General features: G+C 41.7%; 1 protein-coding gene across 1 annotated transcript in view; it reads right to left on the reverse strand.

Annotated features, from left to right (window-relative positions):
* The window catches only part of DNAJC1 (DnaJ heat shock protein family (Hsp40) member C1), a 97,939-nt gene extending 87,269 nt beyond the window's left edge, over nt 1–10,670 (reverse strand). The window contains exon 1 of the mRNA XM_031614451.2: nt 10,467–10,670. Within this exon, the coding sequence (XP_031470311.2) occupies nt 10,467–10,607 (141 nt within the window). The 5' untranslated portion in view covers nt 10,608–10,670. The remainder of the gene's footprint in view (nt 1–10,466) is intronic.
* Nucleotides 10,671–25,473: the final 14,803 nt, after the last annotated feature.

Raw genomic sequence — 25,473 nt, forward strand, 5'->3', positions numbered from 1 at the left:
CACACTGTGACAAATTGGAGCCTACTAAGGACAATCCTAGGTCCAACTATTATCATAGCTCAAACTAGAGAACATTCACCATCAACTCCTCCCCTCTGAATTCGTCTGACCTTAAGGCCATCTGAACTCTGCACCAAATACAGAGTACCTACAAAACTGACATCCCAGAAAATGTAGCCCAATTTAGTCTTTCATTACCCAATACTAATTATTGCTCTTTGGGGCTCTCAACCTCTCAGTGCACCGATGCAGATGATAACAAAGAGCCAAGTCTCCCTCAGATTTGCATCTCTTGATATTAGTCAAGGTGCGCAAACAGAATGGAAGCAAAGGGCAGGACCACATCCAGGGCTTCATTATTTTAGGTAATACCAGCAAGCATGAGTTTATCCCGCGTTATAATCAACTCCCCGAACAATACATTGTTTAACCTTATTTGGCAGATAGAGAAAACTGATTGTTTGTTGCAGAACTGTACCAAACCCCTGAAATACTTTACCCAATACATCTGTTAGCTTCAATACGCTAACTTAAAGTTCATGCACTTCAACCAATTGCCTGGTGCAAGGCTTATCTTGGTAAGTATTAGAAACTTGCAGAAATGATATTACACCATAAAATTGTCTTGTGCCTTTTTCTTAAGCAGTTCAATGGTAGCATTTGATAAAAAACACAAAAATTGATGTTTCCACAGTGATTTATAACATCAAAAAAATAAGAACAAAACCAAGTTCTTACTTAAGCCAGCAATAACAATTAACAACACTGCTAGTAAGTGGCAGTATCACAGTAGAAGCTGAGTAAAGTAATCTCATTGCATCCAAACAGATAAAGTTCAGCACATTGCAATAAGGAGCTTGCTGAGGACTAAGTTGATAAAACCATAGAATTAGCAAAGTATAAAGGTATCATCACTCAAAAGGGAGTGGGGAGGAGAACAACTCTGCATAATCCTGAAACTAAACATTACAAAGCCAAGACCTCCCTTTTACCTTCTAAAAAGAGAGCTACTGTCCAAGACTGATGTTAGAGAGGCAGTGTTAGTATCCTTCAGAATACCCTAGTTAAAGGCCTGTGCCTCTGAGAGAAAATGCTTCATCACACATGAGCATCAGCAGAACAAGAAAACCACACATTCTTCAAGTGAATGACAAGTGAACCAGCAATTTGGTAGCTTACGTGCTTGTTCCCATAGAATCAGTTGAATACACAGCCAAAAAAAATTATAGAGCTCTACTGACCCGTCAGAACCCTGCACATACAACAGTAAAAGGATGGGGAGAGGGTCCAGCAGGCATGGGACGGACCAATTTTGAGAATGGTTCTGACAATGTTGCACACTACAGATCATCCAAGAAACCTACTTGTTTCAGGATGAGAGGAAAGCGTCTTAGAAATAGAACATTAATGAACAGAATACAAAAAGCAAGGCTCAATGGCCTTCAGGGTAGATACAAAGACAGCTGAAAGGTGTTCTGCTGGGATGGGCTGTGCTCAATACGTTAAGTGATGACATGAACAGGAGAGCACCCAGTTAAATCTCAGAGTCCATAGGCGACATATGCATTTTAGGCAGGCACTAGTGAGGGAATGCCAGACTGAGTGCGCTGGTTTCACTGGAAGTACAACCAGGCCATGCTTACAGAGCAGAATTTTGTGCTGGCAGCTCTACCTGTCCAGAAGGAAAGCGGGTTTTGTGTGCAGAATTAACACAGCTTTCTGGTTAAGCACTGAGTATTAACACAGCAGCCAGTAAGATTTACTAAACGGATTACAGCATGGAACTCTGTTCTGTGTATCTGAACCTGAACACAAGCCAGTTATATCCTGTATTTAAAAGTGAAGTATAACTTACGTATGGAAGAGGTTTGTTCTTTCCTCACCACTGTAAACAGCAAAACACAATTGACTGTCTGACACCTTCCAGCTGCATTTCAACTGATACAGTCCAGCATTTGAGTTTTTTTGTTTTGTTTTGAATGTTGCTGTTTGTTTGTAGTGTTGAAAAAGTACTGGAGTACAAAAAAGAACAAAAGGAACAAACTACAAACAACACACATTACAAACTCACAGAAATATTTTGTACTCAACAAACAGATACGTTTGTATTGGAAAACTATTTTATTCAGAATTTTTAAACATCTTACAAAGAGCTTGAGATTTTATATTCCCACTGAAGAAGATTTTGAATAATTTGTAGAAATGAGAAGAAGCTCCTACACAGACTTTTTGCTGTAACATTACAATTAGACACAAGGCACAATAAAACAATTAGTAATAAACTGTCACAAAGCTTTAAATAGCCTACAGCTCTTTGCACTGCTGTCAGAGCATATATGTTCCATATGATAACACTATATGAATTAATCACTGTCTATGAAGTGGTGATTATTAGTCTGAATCAGTTTGAAATGTACTAAAACACTGATTAGGCTACAAACTCATTCATAAAACGTGCCAGGGCTAAGTGAGACATGGATGTGGCACTAAGGGACATGCTTTCCTGGTGGACAGGTAGTGCTAAATGACAGCTGGACTTGATTTTAGGAGTCCCTTTCAATCTAAATGATTCTACAATAACAATTACTGCCCCTTAAAGAAGAACTACTCATCTCAGTGCAGTAAGGCTACTCACAGCTTTCTCATCTGCTTATCAGCACTGAATGCTTCTTCAACAAGCAAAAGCACTTCATGTTGAGACAGCAGCATTCCAGAATTATAGCCCATGGATATTAGTTCTTCCTTCACTCCTTAGTCAGAGAAAGACTGAAGAGTGACATTATTTCAGCAGCTTCTACGTGTCTTCTGATTTTTTTTCCAGCAGCACCAGATTAATACTGAGAAGAAAGAACTTCAGATTTAGCAGAGATGAGAGACTATATTTATTCTCTTCTACTCTCATTTCACCACTTGTCTGCTTGACACTAAGACAAGCAGCTTCTAAGGTCTGAGAGCCAAGTCATTCAAGAAACTTACACCTAAGCAATCTGTTGGATGAGAGCCCAGTAACTTCCAACATCCTGCTACAAATCCTTCTGTAAAGTGCTACGTTCTGACCGCCGATTGTAGAACTGTATTGCTACATGCATTAGGATTGTTTACAAATCACTTTTATACAGAGCTGTAACATCCAAAGAAGGCTGACAGTCAAGCAAACAGAACTGAGGGGAAAAAAAAAAAAACAAAAAAAAAGCAATCTCCTTGTAATTTATGAAAAAAATAATTTCAAGCTTCAGAGAATACACATATATACACACGCACATACACACACGTAACTTTTCAGGAATCCAACATTGAAAAAAAAAAAACAAAAAAACCAAGCTTTTAACTGGCACAGCATAGTGCTACGTAAAAACAAGAACACTCACAAACAAATCAAAAGCAAAACTGAAGGCTTTCAAATGCTGCATGAATTTCATAGTCCACTACAAGAAATGGACTACCGTGGAAAACAAGCAACATTTCAGGTATACATTAATTTCAGGTATACATTTATTTCCTCCGTTTATTTCTTTTCACATCAGACCTGTTCTCACAGAAGAAAACCCCTTTGTCATTGCTCACGCTCCCATTCCCCCTGGCTCAGCTGTGCGGCAGCATCAGTGCTCTTTGTTAGCAGCTCTGCCGACAGCATCAGGAGCACGGATTCATTCAAAGGACATTTTTAAATGCCAAATGATCGTTTAAAATTTGGCCAGGTACTGAAGTTGAAGTGGAATCACATATACCTCTAAACTCTCCCTTAAAACCATACTTTTCTCTAGAGCCAGTCAGAAAAACACGTTCACTGTTTTCACTGCAAAATGGCTCTGGTTTAGATGCCAACACAGGCACATACAGGAGAACTCCAGCAAAGGAGCAGAATTCAGAACAAGCATAAAACATTCTACAAGCAGCAGAGGCCTCCACAGGTTATCCTCAACAAGAAATTGGTTGTTCCCTTCAATGAATAGTTAATAAAATGCAGAACTTTGAGGAGCTAAACTAGCCCATTTTTTATTCCTGCAATTTGAAAACCAAGCTATTATGGCTACACACTAAAGGACTAGAAAAGTGGAAAGTATAGAGAGTAAGAGAGAAGCAGCTCCAACATTACTGCTGTTGCAGACAAAATTAATAAGCAAATAAGCTCTCCTTATTTCACCCCTCTCACAGCACTCTGCATTCTGTTAGCTCCCTCAGTTCCCAAGCACAGCCGTTTGCTGCTGCAATGCATCCGTTTCTCGACAGAGCCAAAAAGAAAATGAGTTGCCAGGGAAAGTCAAGAGTAAATGTTTAAAACTACCTCCAATGGTAAATTCTGAAACACTTTGGTGTCTTTAAGAAAGCAGCCAACAAGCAGCAATCAAAGCCAAAATAACAGTACAACAGAACAGATTTCCTTCAACAATATTCAAGCAGAAAGTTAGAAGACAATACAGTAAATGCATTTACTGGAAACAAGTTCCACAAGCCTAGATGTCTGAATCATTTTTAAGTATTTTGATTGTGAACAACAAACATCAGTGAATGTTACTCACAAAACCATGTGAATGCACTCACAGAATGATGGCATCAAGCAGCAGCAGCTTACCTGGGAGTTTAGTGCTGTTTAAACATAAATAAATACAAAACTCCATATCTTGCATCATCCTCAGTTACAAATCTTAGCACAGTTGTCACAACTGGTTCTCTAGGGCAATTCTTCCAAGCAGAAGTTATTTCTGACAGAGCAATAGGGGTGATGAAATATATCTTTCTTTTCTCTTTTGGACACAGAACTCCAATTCCATGATGAAAAGTGCATTAAGTCTAAGCTTTCCAAAGCCATTAGGCCTCCCTAATATATATTTTGAACACAGAACAGAAAATAAGATTATTTTAACAGGTTTCTGAATCAAGAATCTGGCCCATTAGACATGTTTCATCTGCCAAACAATTTTCATTCCTCAAGTACAATAGTGAGACATCAAGCTGCCCCATGGCACATCATGGCAAGAGACTTGCAGAAGTCACAGTGCTGTCATGCAAAGACAAAATAATCTTACAAAACAAAGTAAGAAAACCCTAAAGCTCATAGTTTTGACACAATTATCTCAGAAAGTCACGCCATAACTGTAGGAGTATAAAGTTCTTAGTAGATCAAATACTTCCACTACTTGGAAGACTGAATCAGTACTACAAATCTAGCTTTGCTCTGAAACATGACTTTACTAACAGATGACTTTATTAGCACCACACCCATGTTTGTCACCCTTAAAAAGCATCAGGGAAGGGAACAGCCTTGAGTGATAGAAAAAAAACAAATCTCAGGAGTGCGATGCATCTTCTCACTAGGAAGAAGCACACTGCTCAGTTTCTGGGCTCTCTCTCCTCATTCCCATCCCCTGTCCTGCTGGTGTGCACCTTGCAAGCTTGGGGAGACAGAAGGCTGTGCAGATAGGTTTTGCTGAGGGATTGAAAGCATTCCTTGAATAGATACTGCACTCTATCGTGTGCCTGGTAATATGATAAAAGCCATATAATTTGTCATGGGGCTCATTTCTGGTAAGGTTTTTAGAAAGCAATGCCAAGAGAGAAAATTCAGTACAAGCCATGGATGATAGTCTCAAAGGTGCATCTACCTCAATTTCTTAGCATGTAAAGCTAACTTTTTTATTGTTCCCACTGACTGTGCATCAGGAAGCAGTCCTGGAGACGCGATTTCCCTTCAGCTAGAACTGAACTGTGAGATGCATGCTAGGAGCACAACCAGCACACTTCAACGCAAACAGGCACCAAATCCACATGGCCAGTCTGGAACGAGTTCAACAACAGAACTCCCTGCAATGCAAACAGAACGGGCATCAGCTCCCCGGCAGCAGGCGGGCATTCTGCAGACACAGCTCTGCCAGACTGCACTGCTTGCTGAGGTAACACAGCTCTTCTGTTCCAGGTCTTTGCAGGGCCTACAAGCCCAGCGCCACCATCTCGTCTGGAGACACTGTGGCTTCCAACAGCCAAAGAAACCCGAGGCCTCACTCCCCACATCTAGCAGTTTCTGGAGTCAATTGCATACTTGTGGTTCACAGGCGAAAGGACCACAGTTAGGTTCTGTACACGAAGCTGTGCCTGTGCCACGCTGTCATCTAGCAGATCCACAGTCTGGCAGCAATGTGGATACAACGCTCTCAGCTTTTCCAGTAAAGCCACAAGAATAATTTAGATTTGTCAAAATAAATTCAAATCATACAAGAAAGATACGAACATTAAAGAAAAGGCCTCTCAACATTTTAAGGGATTATACATTTATCTGTTGGCTGGCAAGTCACATGCTAGCTCTTCCTCGGGAATCTGAGATGCCAGGGACTTCCCTTCTGCATCAAAGGACGCTTGGAGGAGCGTTGTGTTTGCTTTCACACTGGCCCTGCACACTTCCAATACAAACCTGCTCCCCTACCTGATTCCCAGCAGCCGCCATACCTTATTCAGGAATTCCTTGGTCTGGCTGAGACAGAACACACTGCTCTGCACTGGCCAATCCTAGCAACACAGCTCATGTGTTCTTTAACACATCTTCACTGAATCAGCATGCTGCAGTATTGTTAACACAAACAAGCAACATTTCCCAAAAACTTTTTGATCAAAACTCTTGTACTGTAGAACTATATCACAAACTTTTACAAGGCATCAGAGGCCTGTAGCACCTTCCCTTACTGCAAGCCAAAACCAGTAAAGGAGCAGATGCCATATAAACAGTTCTAATCAACAGCATACTTCAGCACAAAGTTGAGAGGCTCAGCTGACACCAAAGTGATTCACCAAGAGCATACCATATTTATGCAAGCACCGGCCAGCAAAAGCTGCAAGAGATGACAGAATTAACTTGATCTGTGCTTATAGCTCCATACAAGTTCATAGTTCCCCAGATTTCCCAAAAAGTTGACATCATTTTTGTACGTTCTCATTCTCAGGTAACAAGGTGATTTTGTTACCAAGTCTGCATAGCCTCTGGTTAATTCAGCAACTTCCCCTGAGTTTTAGTATGAAAACTTCTCTGGTCCTCATCCTTTTGTCAGTGTGAAACTGGCCATGCTGAAGTGATTACCAAAGTGTTTATTACATCCGATCTGTCAAGAGTTTGATTCTCTTTTCCCCATTTGGACACAAATTCAGTAACCAACTGGGGGACATGGAAATGTAAGCTTCTCTCTACATCAAAGGTTAACTTAATCTCCACATTTTACTAGGTCAAGCTTCTTTACAACGGTAACATTTTAAATGTGCCACTCAAGTAAATCACATCATCGATTTTAGAACAACCGAAGAAATATGAAGGTGAAACAATTCAAGAATTGTTCAAAACAGAGGTAATAAAAGTGTAACAATTTAACTGTCTGCTATTTATGTTACATTATTATTAGATACAGTGGCTTAACAAATAGATTGAGTCCTTGTATAATAATCAGAAACTTCATAATCCAGGTACTCAGCCTGGGGCCTGGCGAGTACCTTCTCCAGAGGTTCCTTCCAATTTCACCATCCTTTGAGCACCTGTAGATTTCTCAGCCAAACTCAGCTTGAGGTCAAGCGCTAACAGAAGTTACTGGAATAACTGAGACAGTTAAAGCCTTACTCATCCTCTGTCACTCCACTTTCAGAATAAAAATTATTTTCATCAGATGATCCTCCATCTCAGCCACTGATGTTGGAAAACACACCAGCAGCATTTGGACCTAACGCTGTCAGTGCTGGATCGCAGTTACCCGTCAATGCCGTGAGGCTTCCAGGTAATTTGGCAACATGCAGAACTCTTAGTTCAGTGAGCAGAGACTTGCAACAGAAGTCACTACTTCTCTTCAATTCCAGGGGAAAATCCAGCAGCCAGAGGCAAGAGAGCTGCAGTGCTTTCCTTACCTTGTCAGATGAGGTCAACATCAGCTTCAGACACTGCATGCGATGTGTAAGACATGAAGTACAACAAATGCCAGCACCACAATTCCCCTATCAAGGGCTAAGCTGCTTTAATGCCTTACAGATGTATTAGAGTTATTCCTTATATTTTCTTCCAAGCCAGAAGGTGACACATCTAGAGAAATGCAGCACCCTGGTACACTGCTGTTCGTAAGTATGGTCCAATATCTGCAACTTAGACACAGAACTTATATGTTGCTTGGAGCCTCCCTCTCCCATGAATACACGGAGGTAGAAAGGATTACCAAGACAGTACAAGGTAAAGAACACAAAGAGGGGGAAATAATAATAACTGATGAATGAGAGATCAAGAAACAATCCAAAGGCCAGTCACAAAGGCTATATTCACAGTCTCTGTCCCCACTGTGCTGAGTCCCGAGATGAACACCTGAGCATATGGGAACACAGCCACCAACACCAGAACTACAAAATATTCTGGGTATTGTATCCTGTGGCATACCAACTCCTAACAGTGACATACGAAATAACCAGTAAGGTCCACTAAATCAGATTTTAAAACAGCAGAGAACCTCAAGAAACATGCACACAGAGACATTATGTTTTGTAATATGTTTAAAACAGCTCTGTTTTAAGGCATCCATGGCAGGATACCCAAGATTTGTGCACTCCCGGACCCCACTACAGGACCAGCCACCTTCCCCATATAACTCCAACTACTGCAGTGTTCCAACACATCAGTGCAAACCAGAGTAGACAGAACCCTGCTTCAAGTCCTTGTCTAAAGCACTGGGACCCGGCAGCACTGGAGAAGCAAGCAACAGGAGCAGAAGATAAAACATGCAAGGATCTGTAAACCTATACAGTTCCTCAGCTCCTTTCAGCACTCACCAATTTCTATTAATGCTCAGCATTGACACTGCATACTCTATTACAGTAACCACAGGGGTATTCAACAACACCCACAAAACACAGTGTGTCATGAGCTCAGGATGCCATGACACATGGTCAAACAGCCCATTCTTGTGACTAACAAAACCTCCCTTCAGTTCGGCTTGCACATTCACAACTTTTTTCCTAATTATACACTGCAGGAGATTCAAGTTCTTCATTAAGATCTTCTACCATCCTATAAAGCCTGAGCAGAAGTGCAAAGTAGCAGAGAATCCTCTGACTAAAAGTAACGTTATATTTTTTCAATCTTACTGTGCCTGGTACCTTTTCAGCCTCAGACATTATCTAAACAGTAAAAATGCCTTTCATAGAATCATAGAATCACTCAGGTCGGAAAAGACCTTAAAGATCAAGTCCAACCACGACCTCACCATACTACTCTAACAACCCTCCACTAAATCATGTCCCTGAGCACCACATTCAAATGGTTTTTAAACACACCCAGGGATGGTGACTCAACCACCTCCCTGGGGAGCCTATTCCAGTGCTTCACAACCCTTTCTGTAAAGAAGTTTTTCCTGATATCCAACCTAAACGTACCCTGGCACAACTTAAGCCCATTTCCCCTCATCCTGTCACCTGTCACCAGTGAGAAATTAAACCCCGCATCTTTAGGCCCATGAAAGTAAGCCTTGTGCAACAATGTTTGCTGTGCTGTACAAATGATGATATTCCACAGTATTTAATGCCAGATGCTTAAGAAAGAGATGGAAGTGACTGCATCTCCTGACAACCACAGCTGGCAGTTCCCAGAACATGACCCCTACATGATGCAAACCCCACCTTCTCCTTGCAGGCACAGCCCTAAAGAAACACACCTGAAGACACTGTGATTTTTCCTCAATAACTGCAAGGACTGCATCAGACCGGGCCGTCAGCTGCCAAGGAAGCTATTTGACCAGCAGCATCACTCACAAGATACAGAGATATAGGTGAGATACCAGGCATGAAATGCCTCTTGGGGACCGGTGAAGTAAATGTTCTAAAGAATCCGTATTTAACTCTTGAGGAGATGCACGCCGACAGGAGGACAGGTCACTGCGGTGAGACGCAGTGAGGTGCACGCGGAGCGGAGCGCCCAGAAGACGAGGGAGGGCATCAAGTGAGGCCCAAGACAAAGGACACGACTTGGGGATGTCAAGGGGCAGCGGAACTGGGAAACCTGGGATAGGAATGTTGGAGCGGGCGTTCCTAGCGAGACCACCTGAGCACGGAAACCAACCGGAGGAACGAGCCGCCGCCACGGGAAAGGGCCGCAGCCCTCCGCACGGCACGCGCGAAGGAAAGCGGGAGCTGCAGCCCGCGGCGGTGCGCAGCGTCACACAGAGAAGCGGCAGCCGCGCAGAGCGGCGAGAGGCGAGGGACGGCGGGGCGCGGGGCGCGCGGGGCCGGGAGTCCGCGAGCCGGCCGGCCCGCAGGCACGAGAGGCGGAGGAGCAACAGGCGGCGCGGGCACGGCCGGGGGCGGCGGGGCCGGGCCGGGCAGCGGCGCGCCGTGACAGCGCCGGCGGCCGCGCGGGAGTCCGGAGCGGGCGGTGGGGGAGGGGAGCCGGCCGCGTTCGGGCCGCGCGGAGCGCCCGGGTCGCGCTCCAGGAGCGCTGCGGGCCGCGGGGCCGCGCTCACCTGCTGCACCCCCAGGAAGTCGTAGAAGTTGCGCGGCACCTCCTCCACCAGGTCGAACAGCTCCAGGTCGCCGCTGTCCCAGGCGCGGCCGCGGGGCGCCAGCAGCGCCAGCAGCAGCAGCCGCAGCAGCGGGCAGCCCATGGCCCCGGCGCGGACGTGGCCGGGCGGGCGCAGCTGAGGCGGCGCGGCGCCGGCAGCCGCTGGGCGCTGAGGGAAGCGGGCGGGCTCGGCCCCGTCGGGAGCGCCTCGCCCGGGCCAATCGCCGCCTCGGCTGCGCCTGACGTCGGCTGCCCCGGCAACGGCGGTGCTGGCGCAGGCCGGGCGTGGGGGCTGGGTGTCGCGGCCCTTCCCCCTCCCCTTCCTGCCTCGGCCTTTCTCCGCCTCCTGCTTCTCTTTTCCAGTGGGCCCGCGAGCGGCGGGGCGCGCTGGCGCTGCGGGAGGAGAGAGCCGGGAGAGCGCGGTGCGGCCCGGCCCGCCGCCCCTCGGGGCGCTGCGCTGCGCTGCGCGTCCGCGGGCCGGGTACGAGCCCGAGCCCTCGGGGCGCGTTTTCCGCAGCCCGAAATCGCTGCGGTGCACGCTCCTAGCGGCTGCCCTTCCCCCCTCCGGGCTTCTCGTGCTTTCCCTGCTTAAACTGATCGCGGACGAGGCTTCGTGGCTCCGCGATAGCCGTCGGCCGCGTTGAGTCTCTTGCTCCGTTGTCGCACGCGCAGGCGGGCCCCTCAGAACACGCACAGGCCCTCGGATCCAGGCCTCCTTAATGACCAGTTGAGAAAAGGCACCAGTTTCAGTCATCCTGGAAACGTCCTTGGTTCTCTGAATCAAGTTCAGGAAATACTCTTCCGGTTTACAGAAATCCTAACTGCCAATCTGACCGGTGTCTAACCTCACACAAGAGGAGACAGGCACCACTTAAACCTCTCTATGACACAGCACTGCTCTGAGCACTGTGCAGGAACAGTGAGAGGCAGCTTTAGAAATACACCCTGCCTAACTCAGAATAAGGGCTTGAATCTGTGGAACCATAGAAAATACACATGCTCACGTCCTGTCGTATGTATCATAACCCTTACCACATTCTGTGACTATCATTTTCCAACGCATACAGTCTCAAACATTGTCTTCTGTTGAAACCGTTCCCCTTTGAATAAACTACTTAAATATTAATTAGATTGATATTTAAACTAGTGTTTCCATATCCCATATGCACGCCCTCTGGGCTGTTAGCTTCATGATTCTGCCTCTGGCTCTGTTTTCTGAAGAGACACCTAAGCCCGCTTGCCAGGAAACAATAATTTAAACAACATCTGATGGAGGCTCTTTTTTTAATTCACTCTTCTCAAAAAGGAGCACTTAACTGTTAGTTCTGACCATCTTAAAAAAAATGCTTCTTTCAATTGATCACAGAGCCAAAAAAACAATCCTTTTGCAGAGAATCACAGAGTCATGAGAAAGTCATAGGCAAGTTAATTTACTGGTTGTTTTGCTTTGCAGGAGTAACTGAATCTGTTGTTGATTGATTTCTTTCCTCTTAATTATTTTCTTCATCTGCTCTTTTTTTGCACACACTCATAGCTTAAATTCCCTTTGCTGCATAGTTTGCCTATGCTCTTCTTGCTTTCAAGCCTCCAGCTTTATTACATGAAAATACCGGCTTTTGTTTAAAAAGTTACCCTGAGGATGTAGCACAAAGCTTAAAGATGCAAAGTACCTCCAAAACCGACAAATGGAGAGCACAAGCTGGTATGTTTTTTAAACGAGGTTAAAGATTTTTTTTTTAATGTGAGATGAACAATACTCCATACCCTTAGTATTTTCTTTCTAAACTCTCCTTCCTTTCTGCTTCATTCTCTACCTGCCATTAGGTGCTTCATTTTGCCTGATAAGTTTCTAAGCCTCCCCAGTGAAGTGGATCTAGTATGATACTTGAAGTACCACCATATTAGTGTCAGTCTCTTCTCATTTTTCTATTTTCTTGTTTCGGCCATAAGTGGTCAGTTTTGTCTCGATGACTCACTGAGACCTTCCCCCTTCTTCAGAACTTCAATTAATCCAAGTCACACCAGACTTCCACAACACAAAGTATGTGATTAAATTAGAATCAATTCTCTCTCCTGGTTTTGAAGAGAACCTTGAAATGCCAAGCAAACATACACTGATTCAGCAATGGTTGCCTTCCCTGTGAGCCTGAAACAGCATATGTCAGAAATTTCCAGTGACATGGGCCAAGACTTCCAAGTGTGATGACCATGCTAAATCTTGGTATGTGAACTGACACATGTAGTGAAGAATGTAGAAAATGGCATACAACTTTTTCATTGTGGTCCCAAGCTATTCATGCTGGGACGTATTATTATGTTTTTTCCCACTACATATCTGATATTTAAATGGCTGGAGCACCAGAGAAAGGTTTGTTATTGCACACCATATTCTGCATGCAGTCTCCCCAGCTGGGCAGCTTCTTTATTTTAACAATGCTGGGAGCTGTGAAGGCAAGTGCAGTGTTTGTGTTCTCTGCCATGAGGTTTCTCTGCCTGCACACACACAGGTAGGTATCACCATATCGGCTCTCCTTAGCAAGCCATAAGAGTGAGAAACATACAGGAATATCATTTGTTTAAATAAATCTATGTTCCGATGCTAATTGACAGCAGGACACAAGGCCTGAGGCATGAAACCATTATTATGACTGTTTTTAACACCACTGAAAGACCAACATACTTTAAAGCCCAGCAGGATTCACACAGTCATATTCTGCATGGCCAAACAGCTGCTGTTTTGGTGTCTCCAATGAGCAGAAGACAACTCATGCAAAGAGCTTATCATCCTTTTTTTTTTTTTTCTTTCCTAAAGATACACCTTATCTCCAGCAGTTCAAAAATTTGGCTGTTCTGTGGTCTTTTCCAGTTTTCTCTCCTGGCTGTTTACTTTTTTTTGTTTTTACTTTAGGTGCTCTGTAGGTTCTGCACAGTGCCAGTAGTTTCTATGCTAACAAAGCTGGCTGAAGGGTTTCCTGCGCACTCCCCCAGCCCTGCTGCTGGTTCCCACCTCTGTGCTGTGCTAATTCACCTCTTTGTGGGCCACATTATAAATCAAATGGCTGAAATGATCCAGGTTCAAAAAAAAATAAAAAGCTGTTCACACACATGTATATACACACACGCACAGAAAAACTCAGATTTATTTCAGTGATCCAATTTACAGCACAGCCCAGAAACAGCTGCATCGGCACAATCAAGGGCACAGTGAGCTGTGATGAAGGAGCCAGAACAAGAGGGCATAGCAGGCAGGAAACTGCCTGGCTTAAACTGGCTTTCCCACTGGAAATAAAACCTTTGTATAACTCTACTCTGAGAGCTCAACGCAAGCTGTTCCCCAAGCAGTGGGCTAAGTGGAGCGGGGGCAGGAATTTTCCTTCGCAGCTGGCAGGAGAGCTGGAGGACTTGCACTGGAAGATAGGGTTCTGCAAGAGCAAAGTAATTGCTCTGCAAGAGAAGAGAGGAGGCAGTAAACATGTTCTGAGGTGTTTCTGAGTGCTCTGCCCTGCCAGACCAGCAATCTGCCGGTGGGCTTCTTACAGAATGTATTTTTTAAAGCCAGATCATTTCTCAGATCCAGTCTGGAGTGCAACCATGGAGACATGAGTCAGAATAGGGTGGAGAATGAGGAAAGATAACATCCAACATGGAAGTGGGAAAAAGGGGGGGGAGTAGAATCACTTTATAGCAATACTGCCCACTGAAATATTTGTAAGGAATATGCCATTTGTGTGGACCAGCTGTTACCTTAGGCCAGACATAAGTCAAAGTAATGAGAAAGAAATGTGGGAATGGAAAGAGAAACAAAAGCAACACAGCTAAAAACTGAAAGCTGACTCTATTACGGTCCATCAGACATGAAAGAGTATTATTTAGGAAATAGCTATTTAATGCCTGGTCTGGGCAGCTCAGCCCTCTCTTTTAACTATATTACTCTTTTTTTTTTTCTTTCCCCCCCTTATATTACATCATTAGTGCCTGTACCAAAACAGTCCCTGTCTGAGTGTGCAATTCTGTGTCATGATGTTTTCCAAATCAAAAAGCTATCTGAAGGCACATTAACAACATACAAGGTAATCACAGACTGTGAGACAGAAAAAAAGTTTCATCTTCCGAATGCCAGCATATCCTAGTAGTGTAAGCCAACATATGAAAAGTTGGATCATTATAAATGGCCTTTTTCCACCACAACTGCATAATGTCTTGCTGTATGACTTAGCAGTAGTACATCATTGTATTTTAATACATATTTTCCAGAAGAACTTCAACCTGGGGAAATACTATCTTGGGAAGAAGTTCAGGAGGCACAAGAATTAGAAGACCAAACAAAATCAGTGACTAGAAGGCTTATACCATCTTTTAAAATAAGATATTCTCAGCATCTTTCAAAATGATTTGTGGCTTAAACTGAAAGTGGATGACTTCCATGTCAATTTTGTTATTACTCTTCCAAGAACAATATCCTAGTGCTCTATTCATGTATGGAGATACTCCATCTGAAAACCCCAAGACAATTTTTAGAGGAAGATACAGGTCTTTTAATATTTCCTTTGAGGGAATGTTATTACTGGTGTCCCAGAATGAGAGCTCTGACTGTACAGATGATACTTCTAATCTCCAGCATGTGGTATATCTAAAGATACTGTACATTAATACAATAATCTCAGCCCATAATTAAGAGTGCTGGAGATCAGGTATTCTCAGTATTCTCATCTCAGTAAATTTTCAAGGTATTTGTGTTAAACCCAGAAACTAAAAAAAAATAAGAAACATATTTTGAAATACAGAAGATCTCATGCCATTCTTGGATAGCAAGATTGATTCCTTTTGTTCTATTCTGCCGTAGCTATCAAAGATCAACAAAGCTTGTTCATAACAGGATTTTCCTTAATTATGCTTTATACATTTCTTATCGTTTAGCATATTACTTTTACTTGTATTTGCCAAAGCAACTAAGATCTCTTTTTAATGTCAAATAAACTTCCTAAAAGTGCCTTTTAATATTTTTAAAAATTAATTCACCACCAGGGGGCAAATAACTATTTCTCCAGAGAGAACATTTTTGTCGGTTTTATAGATGCGTGACCCTTCCAAGGTCCTTTCCTATTTCACAGTAATTGCAGAAGTGATAAACAGATATTTTTTTTTAGGTGTGCAGCCCTAGAAATATGTCAGAGGAACATCTCTGATTTTTTTTTTCCAACTCTGACTGCCTTAACTTTAAGACAAAAGCTGAGAAAGCAAATTGAATGACCATGAAGCGGTGGAACAAGATGGCTGCTATGTGAGAGCAGCTTCTGTCCTCCTGTACATGTGGTTTTAGCACCTTTCTGCCAGGGCTCCTAAATATTTTGTTGTTTAAAAGCCTTATCTTCTTTACAAGAAGAACTATCTAGGCACTAAGGGTGGTAACAATACCTTCCCTATTATAATTCAGTCATTCCTGCAATCTTAACGGTTGATTTTAATTCCCTGCTCTGGCCCCTCCTTGTATTCTTCGTTGTTTTATCACAGAGAACCTGCTATTAGGAACAACAAAAAAAGGAATTTTCTTTGGCAAATGAAAAAGGATGAGTTTAACTTTCCGTATTATCAGAGAATCAGCTTATTGCCACAAAGAGATACTGAATCCCAGATGATACAGTTCTGTTTGTCAGTATGTAACTCTGATCTCCCATTAATTAAAATGGTTGGAACATATTCTTATGGCATTTCCTAATATATCCTTCCCAAGAAAGGAAGAGATAGCACCAAAAAAGCGTTAGAGAAGTGAAGCACAAGACAAAAATCCATCACTTTAAAATAACTTTCAACATTGAACTCTGACCACGCACAGACAGACTGTCCAACCATGAGAACAACATGCCAAAAACAGAAGGGGAGAGCTTGTTACAGCAAATGTTTGTATGAGTTAGTCATGGACAGCACTTGGTGTTGGGGTGATATGTTGTAAAACATATCACAGCATCTTGTTGCTGGTAGATTATACTTGACTTTATTTCAGATTGTAACAAAAATGGCCCAACTCTTTCCTCTGTACAACTGTGACTTCCACTTGCTTTCAAGGAATCTGTTATCAGAAAACAGAGCAAAGTATTATTTTAATTACAAGTACAAACCATTATTTTCAGGAAAAAAAATACTGTACAAATAACATTGTCAAAATTCTGCAACATAATTTCTCACAAAATCCTGCTGCCCAGTACAATTTCTCCATAACCAAATTCTCCAGTAAGTATTCCTGAGAGCTTTAACAGCTTTCGAGATTGTCAGCATTTTGTTGTTGTTATTAAGCTTTGTTGCAGTATGAATTTTGCTCATTACAGCTACATCACACAAAAGCAACAAAAAAAATAAAAATAAAGATTTCTCAGACTAAGAACATGTCAGTGAAGATAAAAAGTGTCCCAGACATGAAGAGCCTGAATGGTCCTGGTCTTACAGGACCAGATCATTTACAGTCCTCCTTAAGTATTATCCGTTCCCTAAAATATTTAATTTTAAAAACCTAAAATCCTAATTCCTGAGCCTGTCTTGCAGTTTATTTTTCTCAGAATCGCTATTGTCATATGGAAATATTTTGTGCTCTGTCCATTCCTTTTAATCACTTTTCCTTCCTCCTGTTTTTGTGTTCTCTCTCACCTCCCCTGTGCCTACTGTGTTGTGCTATCAAATAAATATTAAATATGTTGTATTCATTTGATTCTTCTTAACCAGGTATTCAATTCATACAACAAATACTTCTTCTGTGGGCAAATATTAGTCAAAGAATATGTAATATAGAGTGTTATTTAGAAAAATATATTTAATGAATTCTATCAAGTGTGATGTATAAATATTGACTTCTCCATGTGGCATGTACAGAAAGCGATCACTTAGTTTATGGATGCTCCTGATGTGTTCTCAGGCACTGGCGTGCAGAGAAGCAGCTAACAGGGCACACAGCAGGAACTTGCCCAGTGGCATTATCTGTGGACCCACTTTTCTTTCCATCATGCTAATGAATCACACTTTCAGCAGAAAGTAAGAAAAAGTTACAACACAAGAATTACTATTTTTAATAGCATAGCAACCCTCCCAAAATGAAGACCGTATGCGAAAACTGGAGAAAGCAGTCACCTTGTAATAGTAGTGCAAACGGACACAACAGCTAAATTACAGATCCCCAGATGTTTGACCTGTGTTTCAGAGGACAAACAAGTACTCTGTTTTTGGCCCAAAATGCAGTAATATCCTGAAAATATTACAGAATTTGATGTCAAAGTCCCTTCCATGCCTTTAGGATATCTTTGAATACAAATGCCAAAGAACAGCCCTATAGTCCTTACTCCGTTTATCTCAGATGTGATTGCAAAGCCAAATTCTAGGTTTCAACTTTATTTCTGTAGTAACAAATTTATTTTGTACCAGTAAACGAACATCAGACCAGCAGTTTTAATCAGTGCTGGATCAAAGTGGCGTTATCTCCGTCTGCAGGCCAGCGAGGGACTCCATTATATCACTTAAGCTCCATTAAAGCTGGTAGGTGATCTATTCTTGCAGCGCGTTGGATGGAAGGGTGGAAGGAATTCTCTCTGCAGCACCTCCTGCTGCGTGCAGGCTGCCCTCCCACAACTCCCATGTCAGTGACAGATAGTTTATGTGCCACCAGCCATCAGCGACAGCACTCGTACCAACCACAGCCCAGAGATCATGCCTACAAACCAGGCGGGCCCTGCTTAACGACTGCACGCCTGGCAAATCACACACCTGGAGGTGAAGCGGGCAAATCAGTGTGTCCAAATGAGCTACAGCTGTGCAGCTAATTGCCACCAAGTACAGGCAAGCTTGTGTACTGCACAAGTCACACAAGATGCACAATTTCTGTGCTGGATGTAGGGGGGTTAGAACTAGATGATCTTTGAGGTCCCTTCCAAACAAAGCCATTCTGTGATTCAATGATTCTATGCTGTGTTACAGGAATGGCAATTGCAGTCGAGGAGAGGCATGATGCTTGCTCTCCCTGCCCTGAGTGAAGTGAGATTGGCCTACTCATGCAGGGGCAAAGTCACCCCACTCTGCCACCGTGGGCAGCGGGCCGAGCACTCTGGCCAGCCCCTGAGAAACTGACAGAGAAAAGGAGGAACCCTCAGGACAGGGAAGTTCCAGCAGGCACAGAAATGATCTGTCCTAATACTGTGACAAAGATTTATATTAAGAATGTGGTACATTCAGACACGGGGTAAAAAATAATGAGGTTTGCTGCTGAAAAGATTAACTGTGTTTTTTTGGTCTCTGTTTTGATTCTGAATGATTTTTAGTTATCCCTTGGGTACACATGTGACTGTTAGTGTTGCCTGGTTTCCCAGCAATATTAAAAAAATGTAACCTATGCTTTTCTGCAATTGAAAGAGAGCCAACTTACATACCTGCTCCCCACGTTCTGGCCCAGTAACAGATTCTGCCTCACATTCCATGCAACTTCTCCTGTTCCTGCTGGTTGCAGCAATTTTACTTCCCCACCACCAGCTCTACCTTTGTCATTTTTGCATGACAACACCAAGAGCTGGCAGCTTTCATCTGTCCTCCTCTCACACCTCCACCCAACCCCCCCCATCTGCATAGCTTTGGGCGTTTCTTGGAGGCTCAGGGTTGTTGGGCAACTCCTGCAGGAGATGTTGCCCCCAGTTCTACTTGTAGGGAGGGGAGAGTTGTTTTGGGTGTCTGCACTGCCGTATCTAAATCCAACATTCTTTTTCCTTGGCTCTTCATGCTTCTGAATAGAAGGTAATTGGATGAGGCTCTTACTTAGCAGTCAGCCTCCAGGCATGACTAAAACTCATCAAAATGATTACTCCTTCAGTTTGTGCCAAAATCCTATCGCCTGTGCAGAGTTTTTAGAGTACAGAAATCCTGAAAACAAAATTGATCTGGAAAGAAGCATGGGTGCAGGAATGAGTCCCTCCTGAGCTGCAAGTTCTACTTGTCTTTACAGAAAATGTTAAATATTGCTGTGGTTTGCTTTCTAAGACCATAATTTCACTCCATGACTTGCTGCTGAAGATAATCATCTGATAATTTACATGAAAATTCTATTTGCCTCATGAAAAAGAATACTCAGAAAATATTTTGCAAAAACATTTCTAAGACAACTAGATACACTGTCTCCCCCCTAGCAAGTACTGTATAAAATAGCAAAGTCACTCAAGGTAGACTCTAAATGGTGGTCACAGCAGTCTTCTGGCTATCATTTAAATACACATTTCCCTATGCACAAGGTTATCTTATGGGTGATTGTCACACTTCTATCCGTATTTTTGAAGGCTGTCTCCTGAAAGTGTGCCTCACTCCAAAAACTTTGCTTGCACAATCAATAAACATGCCTGTTAATGGAGCAATCTAAATCTAAAATTAAACTGGTCAGTTTGAACATCTAAATTGCCTTCAGCTATCAGCTCTCTCAGCCAGAGTGCTATAATTTCTCTGAAGTACCCTGTGAGGCACTTACTGTTGTTGCTTTCTTTTTGTACTTCTGTAATATTTGGAGTTATTGCAGATTATACTAGAGTTACTGTAATGTTTTATTTCCCATGTGGAAAGATCCATCTAGAACTGTTATCTTACTTTCTTGTCTTCATTTTCTCCAGCAATTTACCAAAACATTTGCTGGAAGGACAGCAAAGCAGCATAAAGATTTTGGAGAAAAGATTTTGCAGTTGATAAATGAACAAATTGGATCTTGTTGCTTTCTGTTTCCATTTTCTCTCTTGCTGAACAATAAGCGAAACAAAATGGGGATTTGTCAGCTATGTTGATTTTAGAAATAGAGTATTTAATTAAATCTTCTTCGTATGAAAGTATTGTACCTGTATTCTGTGCTGTATTACATCTGAGGCTTGCCAAGTTTCTCTCCATTATAACGAGATCGGTCATTTCAGAACTGAAAGCAGTTTTCTGGAATACCTCCATAAAAACCACATTGAATAATTCAAAAGAATGTAAGGACTCCCAAACAGCAGGGCATTATAAGCCAATTTTTAACCTCTGTCTTTTAAATTTGGTGTATAAATATTCCATTTATTTCCTTCCTCATTTAATTTCAGAGATCATTTTAAGTACATAACACCTATGAACACTAAATAACACATCTGGTAAAAAGCATTCAAAAGCAGCTTTTGCTTCATTCAGTCAGTGCTACCCACCTGATGAAGGAGGACACATAGATCTTTCCCAGCATCAGCTTATCTTTAGGTATAATAGTGATTTCTTGTACTCGTAAATCCCAATTTTCAGTTCATTTTCACTGCCACCACAGAAAAACATGTAGTGCTGGCAATAGAATAGATACAGAAGTAGCAGACAAGATAGCAAGTAAAGGAAATTTTAGAGGAACCATTAGCAGCTACAGCATGTCTCTCACTTCAAGGAAGCACACTAAAAAATGGAGGCAAAACAAGTCAAGTTTTTCTTATATTCCTAAGAATATTTCTTATATTCCTAAATAAACAAACAATATTCTTCAGTTACAGAAAAGCAAAGTTGGAGACATATCACTTTCATATAAGAATTCAAAAAGGAGATGTGTGCTGCTTTATATGTATTAAACTGTATATCCATAAAAAGATGCAATTGCGAGGCAAAACAGAAGACTCTACAGAGAAGTCTGCAAAATACAATCAGAGTGGATTTGCAGGAAATCACATAAAAGATTGCAGAAAGATTTGAAGTAAAATGTAAATCAAAGCAGCCTTTGGGCAGATCCATTATGCTTGTAAGAAACAAAATCATTCTGCAAAAGTTTGCAGACCAGAGCAGAAGATAAACAAAGAAGAGCTAAAAAGGATAAATCACAGAAAAAATTGTTAGAGAAATGAAGATGCAAAGACTAAATAATCACTTTGAGTTTGAAAAGACTGCAGCTGTTTAGTTGGACACAGCACCCAAGTATTATTCTATTTGCAGTCACAGCGAGAATTTTGAAATTAAAATCAATTGAAATGAAAATTCAGCTCATAGAATGGTGTGCTGTGGCAAGTGTGACCTGCAAGCAAAGGCAAGACAGAATTAGGAAAGGCTAACTCTTACAGTTGTTTCAGAAATTGTGTTGTTTCGATTCTAGGATTGGAAATGTCAGATATTAGACAAAAAAGCAGGTATTGAAGATAAGTTTTAAAATACATATATATAAAATTTAAAAAATTAAATAGAAAACAGACCATAATGAAATGGATAATTGAATAGAAAAGTAGCATAGGAGAGGTAGCTTATCTATAACTTTTTCTTTGAGATATGTGGTCAAGTGTCACTCATACTGTCAGCACGTCCAAGCACATTTATCCAAGTAATTTTTGTCATAGTGCAAGAGACATAATATCATAGGTATGCCAGACAGCTCACCCCTGAAATAATGTAGCATAGAAACAGCTGATAGAAATTGTTCTTCCAGCTGAAACAATTCTGACACTACTTAGGAAGGTATTTAGAATGAAGGGTAAACTCTGAAAGATACAGTAAGCAAGATTCTGTCCATAAGGGCTACCATCTCCTTTTACTTTCCTGACTAAGGTAACTGCAAGGCTGATTCCACTAAGAGAAGAAGGATGGAACAAGAAGTCATTGATTTGGAAAGTATCTGAGCAAAGCTAAAAGGACAAGCTTACAACATAAAGAGGAACAAGCCCGTGATGGGAAGAAACTCTGGGATCCTCAAAAACATTCCACAAACATCAGTAGAAAACCATTCACATGATGATAGAACATGGATGTGATTGCCAAGGGCACTTCAAACAAGCTGATCAAAAGTCCTATCTTATCCTATAAATCATCATCATATTTCAACATACCTTGTACACGTCACTGGCATTTTTTCTGTTGTTTATCAGGATGTCACCAACCAGGATAAGTGGGTAAATTGTAATCCAGGGAGCCGCTGCCTACTGCCAAATGGAGTCAAGTTCAGCACGAGGAGGATTTGGCACTGAAAAACAGCACTTTAGGTCACCACACCAAGAGCACAGGGGCAAAAATTGGAAAGATAGGCATTTTTTTCTGCAGATACTGAAGAGATAGGGGACAATCTCTGGCTGGTAGTAGAGGATATCCACCAAGTTGATTCCGTGGAATTATATGAAGTGACACAAAATATCCCTATAAATAAAATGAATCATGATTGAAGGGTCTTGATTTATACAAGAAACAAGTAAATCTAAGTCAAAAAAAAAATCTGTCTATATTAATGTGCAGGAGCAATGTGATAACACAGTTGCATAATCGTAAAAAAGAATGAGAGATTTTAGTCTGCTCTTGTGTCTTGAAGAACACTCCAGAAGCACAACTTGCTCAAAGATGGTTCTTCTACTCTACCCTATTTCAAAGGAGAAGGGCAGTGTTCCAGGAGCCCCTGTTGACATCACTTTCTGATTCTGCTTATGGTGTTAGGAGTTCCTGCAGGGATGTTTAACAAAAGAGAGGAAAGCTTGCCCAACTCTCAAGAAAAAATGAAGAGAAGCTCATGAGTCTTGTGCTTCCCCTTCTGATAGACATTTGGTGTAAAGGAATGTTCAAGTTAAAAAGGTATATGCCTTCACTCCATGGCAAAATCACATAATGGCACAAAGGAAGCTGGTAAATCCTAGGATATAAAGAGAAACAATTTGAAGAGTAAATCAATGTCACCTCTCTATGAATCAGCCTGGGCAGGAACAAAGTGAGTATCATTAAATGTTGTGTATCTCAACAAAGTCAGACACAGCTGTTTTGGAGAGTCTCAAGGGTCATGATTTCAAAACAGGAGGTCTTGGATGAAATGTTTGCAAATAAAGGTGAACAATCGACCTTTGTAGACCTACCTCTGACCAGTGTCAGCCAACAGTCTCTTAGTCAAAATCTTATGTCTTCTTTCTGGGTATGAAACATGAACCAATCCAGTGTCTGGACAGATTGTTCTCCAGGCTCTTTGACTTTGAAGAACCACTGATCTCCTCATTAGGTGTTCTCAGAGATAGCACCAATGATCCCTACATACCCAGGATTTGAATCCAACCTTGAACATCTTCCCAAGGATGTACACTTCCCTCAGGCAGTGAAGACAACTGCTGCAGCCATCAGAAGTGGAAGAACAGGTTCCCCAGGGAAAGTCTAGCATCTTATGCCAAGTGAGAGAAGCAAGTAACTCCAAAGACAGCTAGAGAAGTTTCTGCCAAAAACAAGCTTAAAATTTGAGAAAAGGTCACTGCTTTTATACTTGTTTGTTTGTTTATATTGCTACGGAATTTAAAAGTTCATACTTTATAATATTTGCCTATGTATATATATACGGTCCATCAAGATGCTGTAGTTATAAATTGTTATATATCTATAAAATTTTAAACAAGGACATGGGGACTTGCTCCAAATTGGATGGACTATGAAGATGGGACCATAAAATTCCTCAATGCTGAATGTCCGCAATGAGGACAGAGCTGAGTCTGCGCATCTCCCACATGGATAATTTTGCTTGCTCACTCCTACATGACAGCGTGAAGACTTAAGTAGATAGATACTTGAGAGAAAGCCAAATTCAGAGCAAATTACCAAAAAACATCAACACAATAACGACATAGAACACAGGTAGAGCATGCCGAAGAAAAAAAAAGGAAATGTAAGAACCTGATGTGGGAGACCAAAATGCCGATCATAGCATCTTCACAGTGTGAATTGGGAAAATTACATCAAAATTGTTAAGAGGTTGTTTAAAACAAATCCTTGGAGTTGCAAACTCTACTTAACTCAGCTAAATTACAGAGCAAAATTCCTGAAACTGAGATTGTCATCTGATGAAATATTAAATAGAAATCAATAGGGATACCTGGTAATGCAACCATCTCTGCTAAAGCCCAGAGAAATAAAGCACACAGGAACTAAAACCCGATGGATGCCTGCTTGCTCTACGCGAATTCCAGTGCCGGCTCCAGAAGACAGGAAAGACCAAACTGACACTGACTGAGAACTGTTGAAATACACATTCTTCTTCCAGAGGGGAAAGACATATGGGTGACTGGCCTTTTAAAAAGCTTTCAGCATCCTGCTTTCAACCAGCTCCTGTTAGGGTCACTAATCATTAGCTGCCTGACAGACTGGGGGTCTTTCTTTCTCCATCACAAATTTCTCCCTCCTTTACATGACAGTTTAATTCTCACTTTGCAATAAGGACTCAATTCTGAGTCCTCTTTCACTAACATTTAAGGACACGACACTCAGATGAATAAATATGGATTAAGTTGCAAAATTTTATGCACCAAAAATATTGGTCTTCGTTTTCATATTTCTTATCTGTAAACTGAGGATAGTAAATTTAACAGAACAGCTTACATGAGTCATTAGGCTTCATTAAGATTTCTACAGATTATATTTTTTAGCTACGGAGTTATTTTTATCTCTTTCTCTCTGATGAAGGGATTTATAATATCTTTCAACATTCCTTATTGCACTTGCCTCTTTTTTTTTTAAACTCAGACATTCAAAGTCCTGTTTCTTGAAAGCTCTGTCTGATATCTGGGTTGATAGCACATTTTGGGTCTCTTCTACAATAGCCGCAAGTGCTTCATGCATACACTAAAATTAACATTCTTTGGTTTAAATTTCAATACAACCCAAAATCTTCGCTGTTCAGCTGAGAAACATGAAAGCATGCACTTTTGTGGTCTGTGTGTGGAAGAACCTGGAATTTATGACTCTGATTGCTGTGAATTATGCAAAAAGAACACTGTTAAGGCTATAAAGGCAAATACTCAAAAGTTAAGCACCAGAATTAAGGTCACTAACTTACTACCCATTCTTCTGTTCTTATTTTGACATTAATTTCCAGGTAGAAAAGTAAGAGTTCTGCAGTGGGTGCTTAAATGTTGCTCTGTAGGACTTGCTCACCTGAATATTGCCGTACCTTCATGTGTCAGCACAAATTTTCTGTTCTTTGTGAACTACACTTCTGCATAATTCAGCACACACATACCAGT

This window comes from Phasianus colchicus, chromosome 6 (assembly GCF_987193195.1).
Source record: "Phasianus colchicus chromosome 6, bPhaCol1.hap1.1, whole genome shotgun sequence".
Lineage (NCBI taxonomy): Eukaryota > Metazoa > Chordata > Aves > Galliformes > Phasianidae > Phasianus > Phasianus colchicus.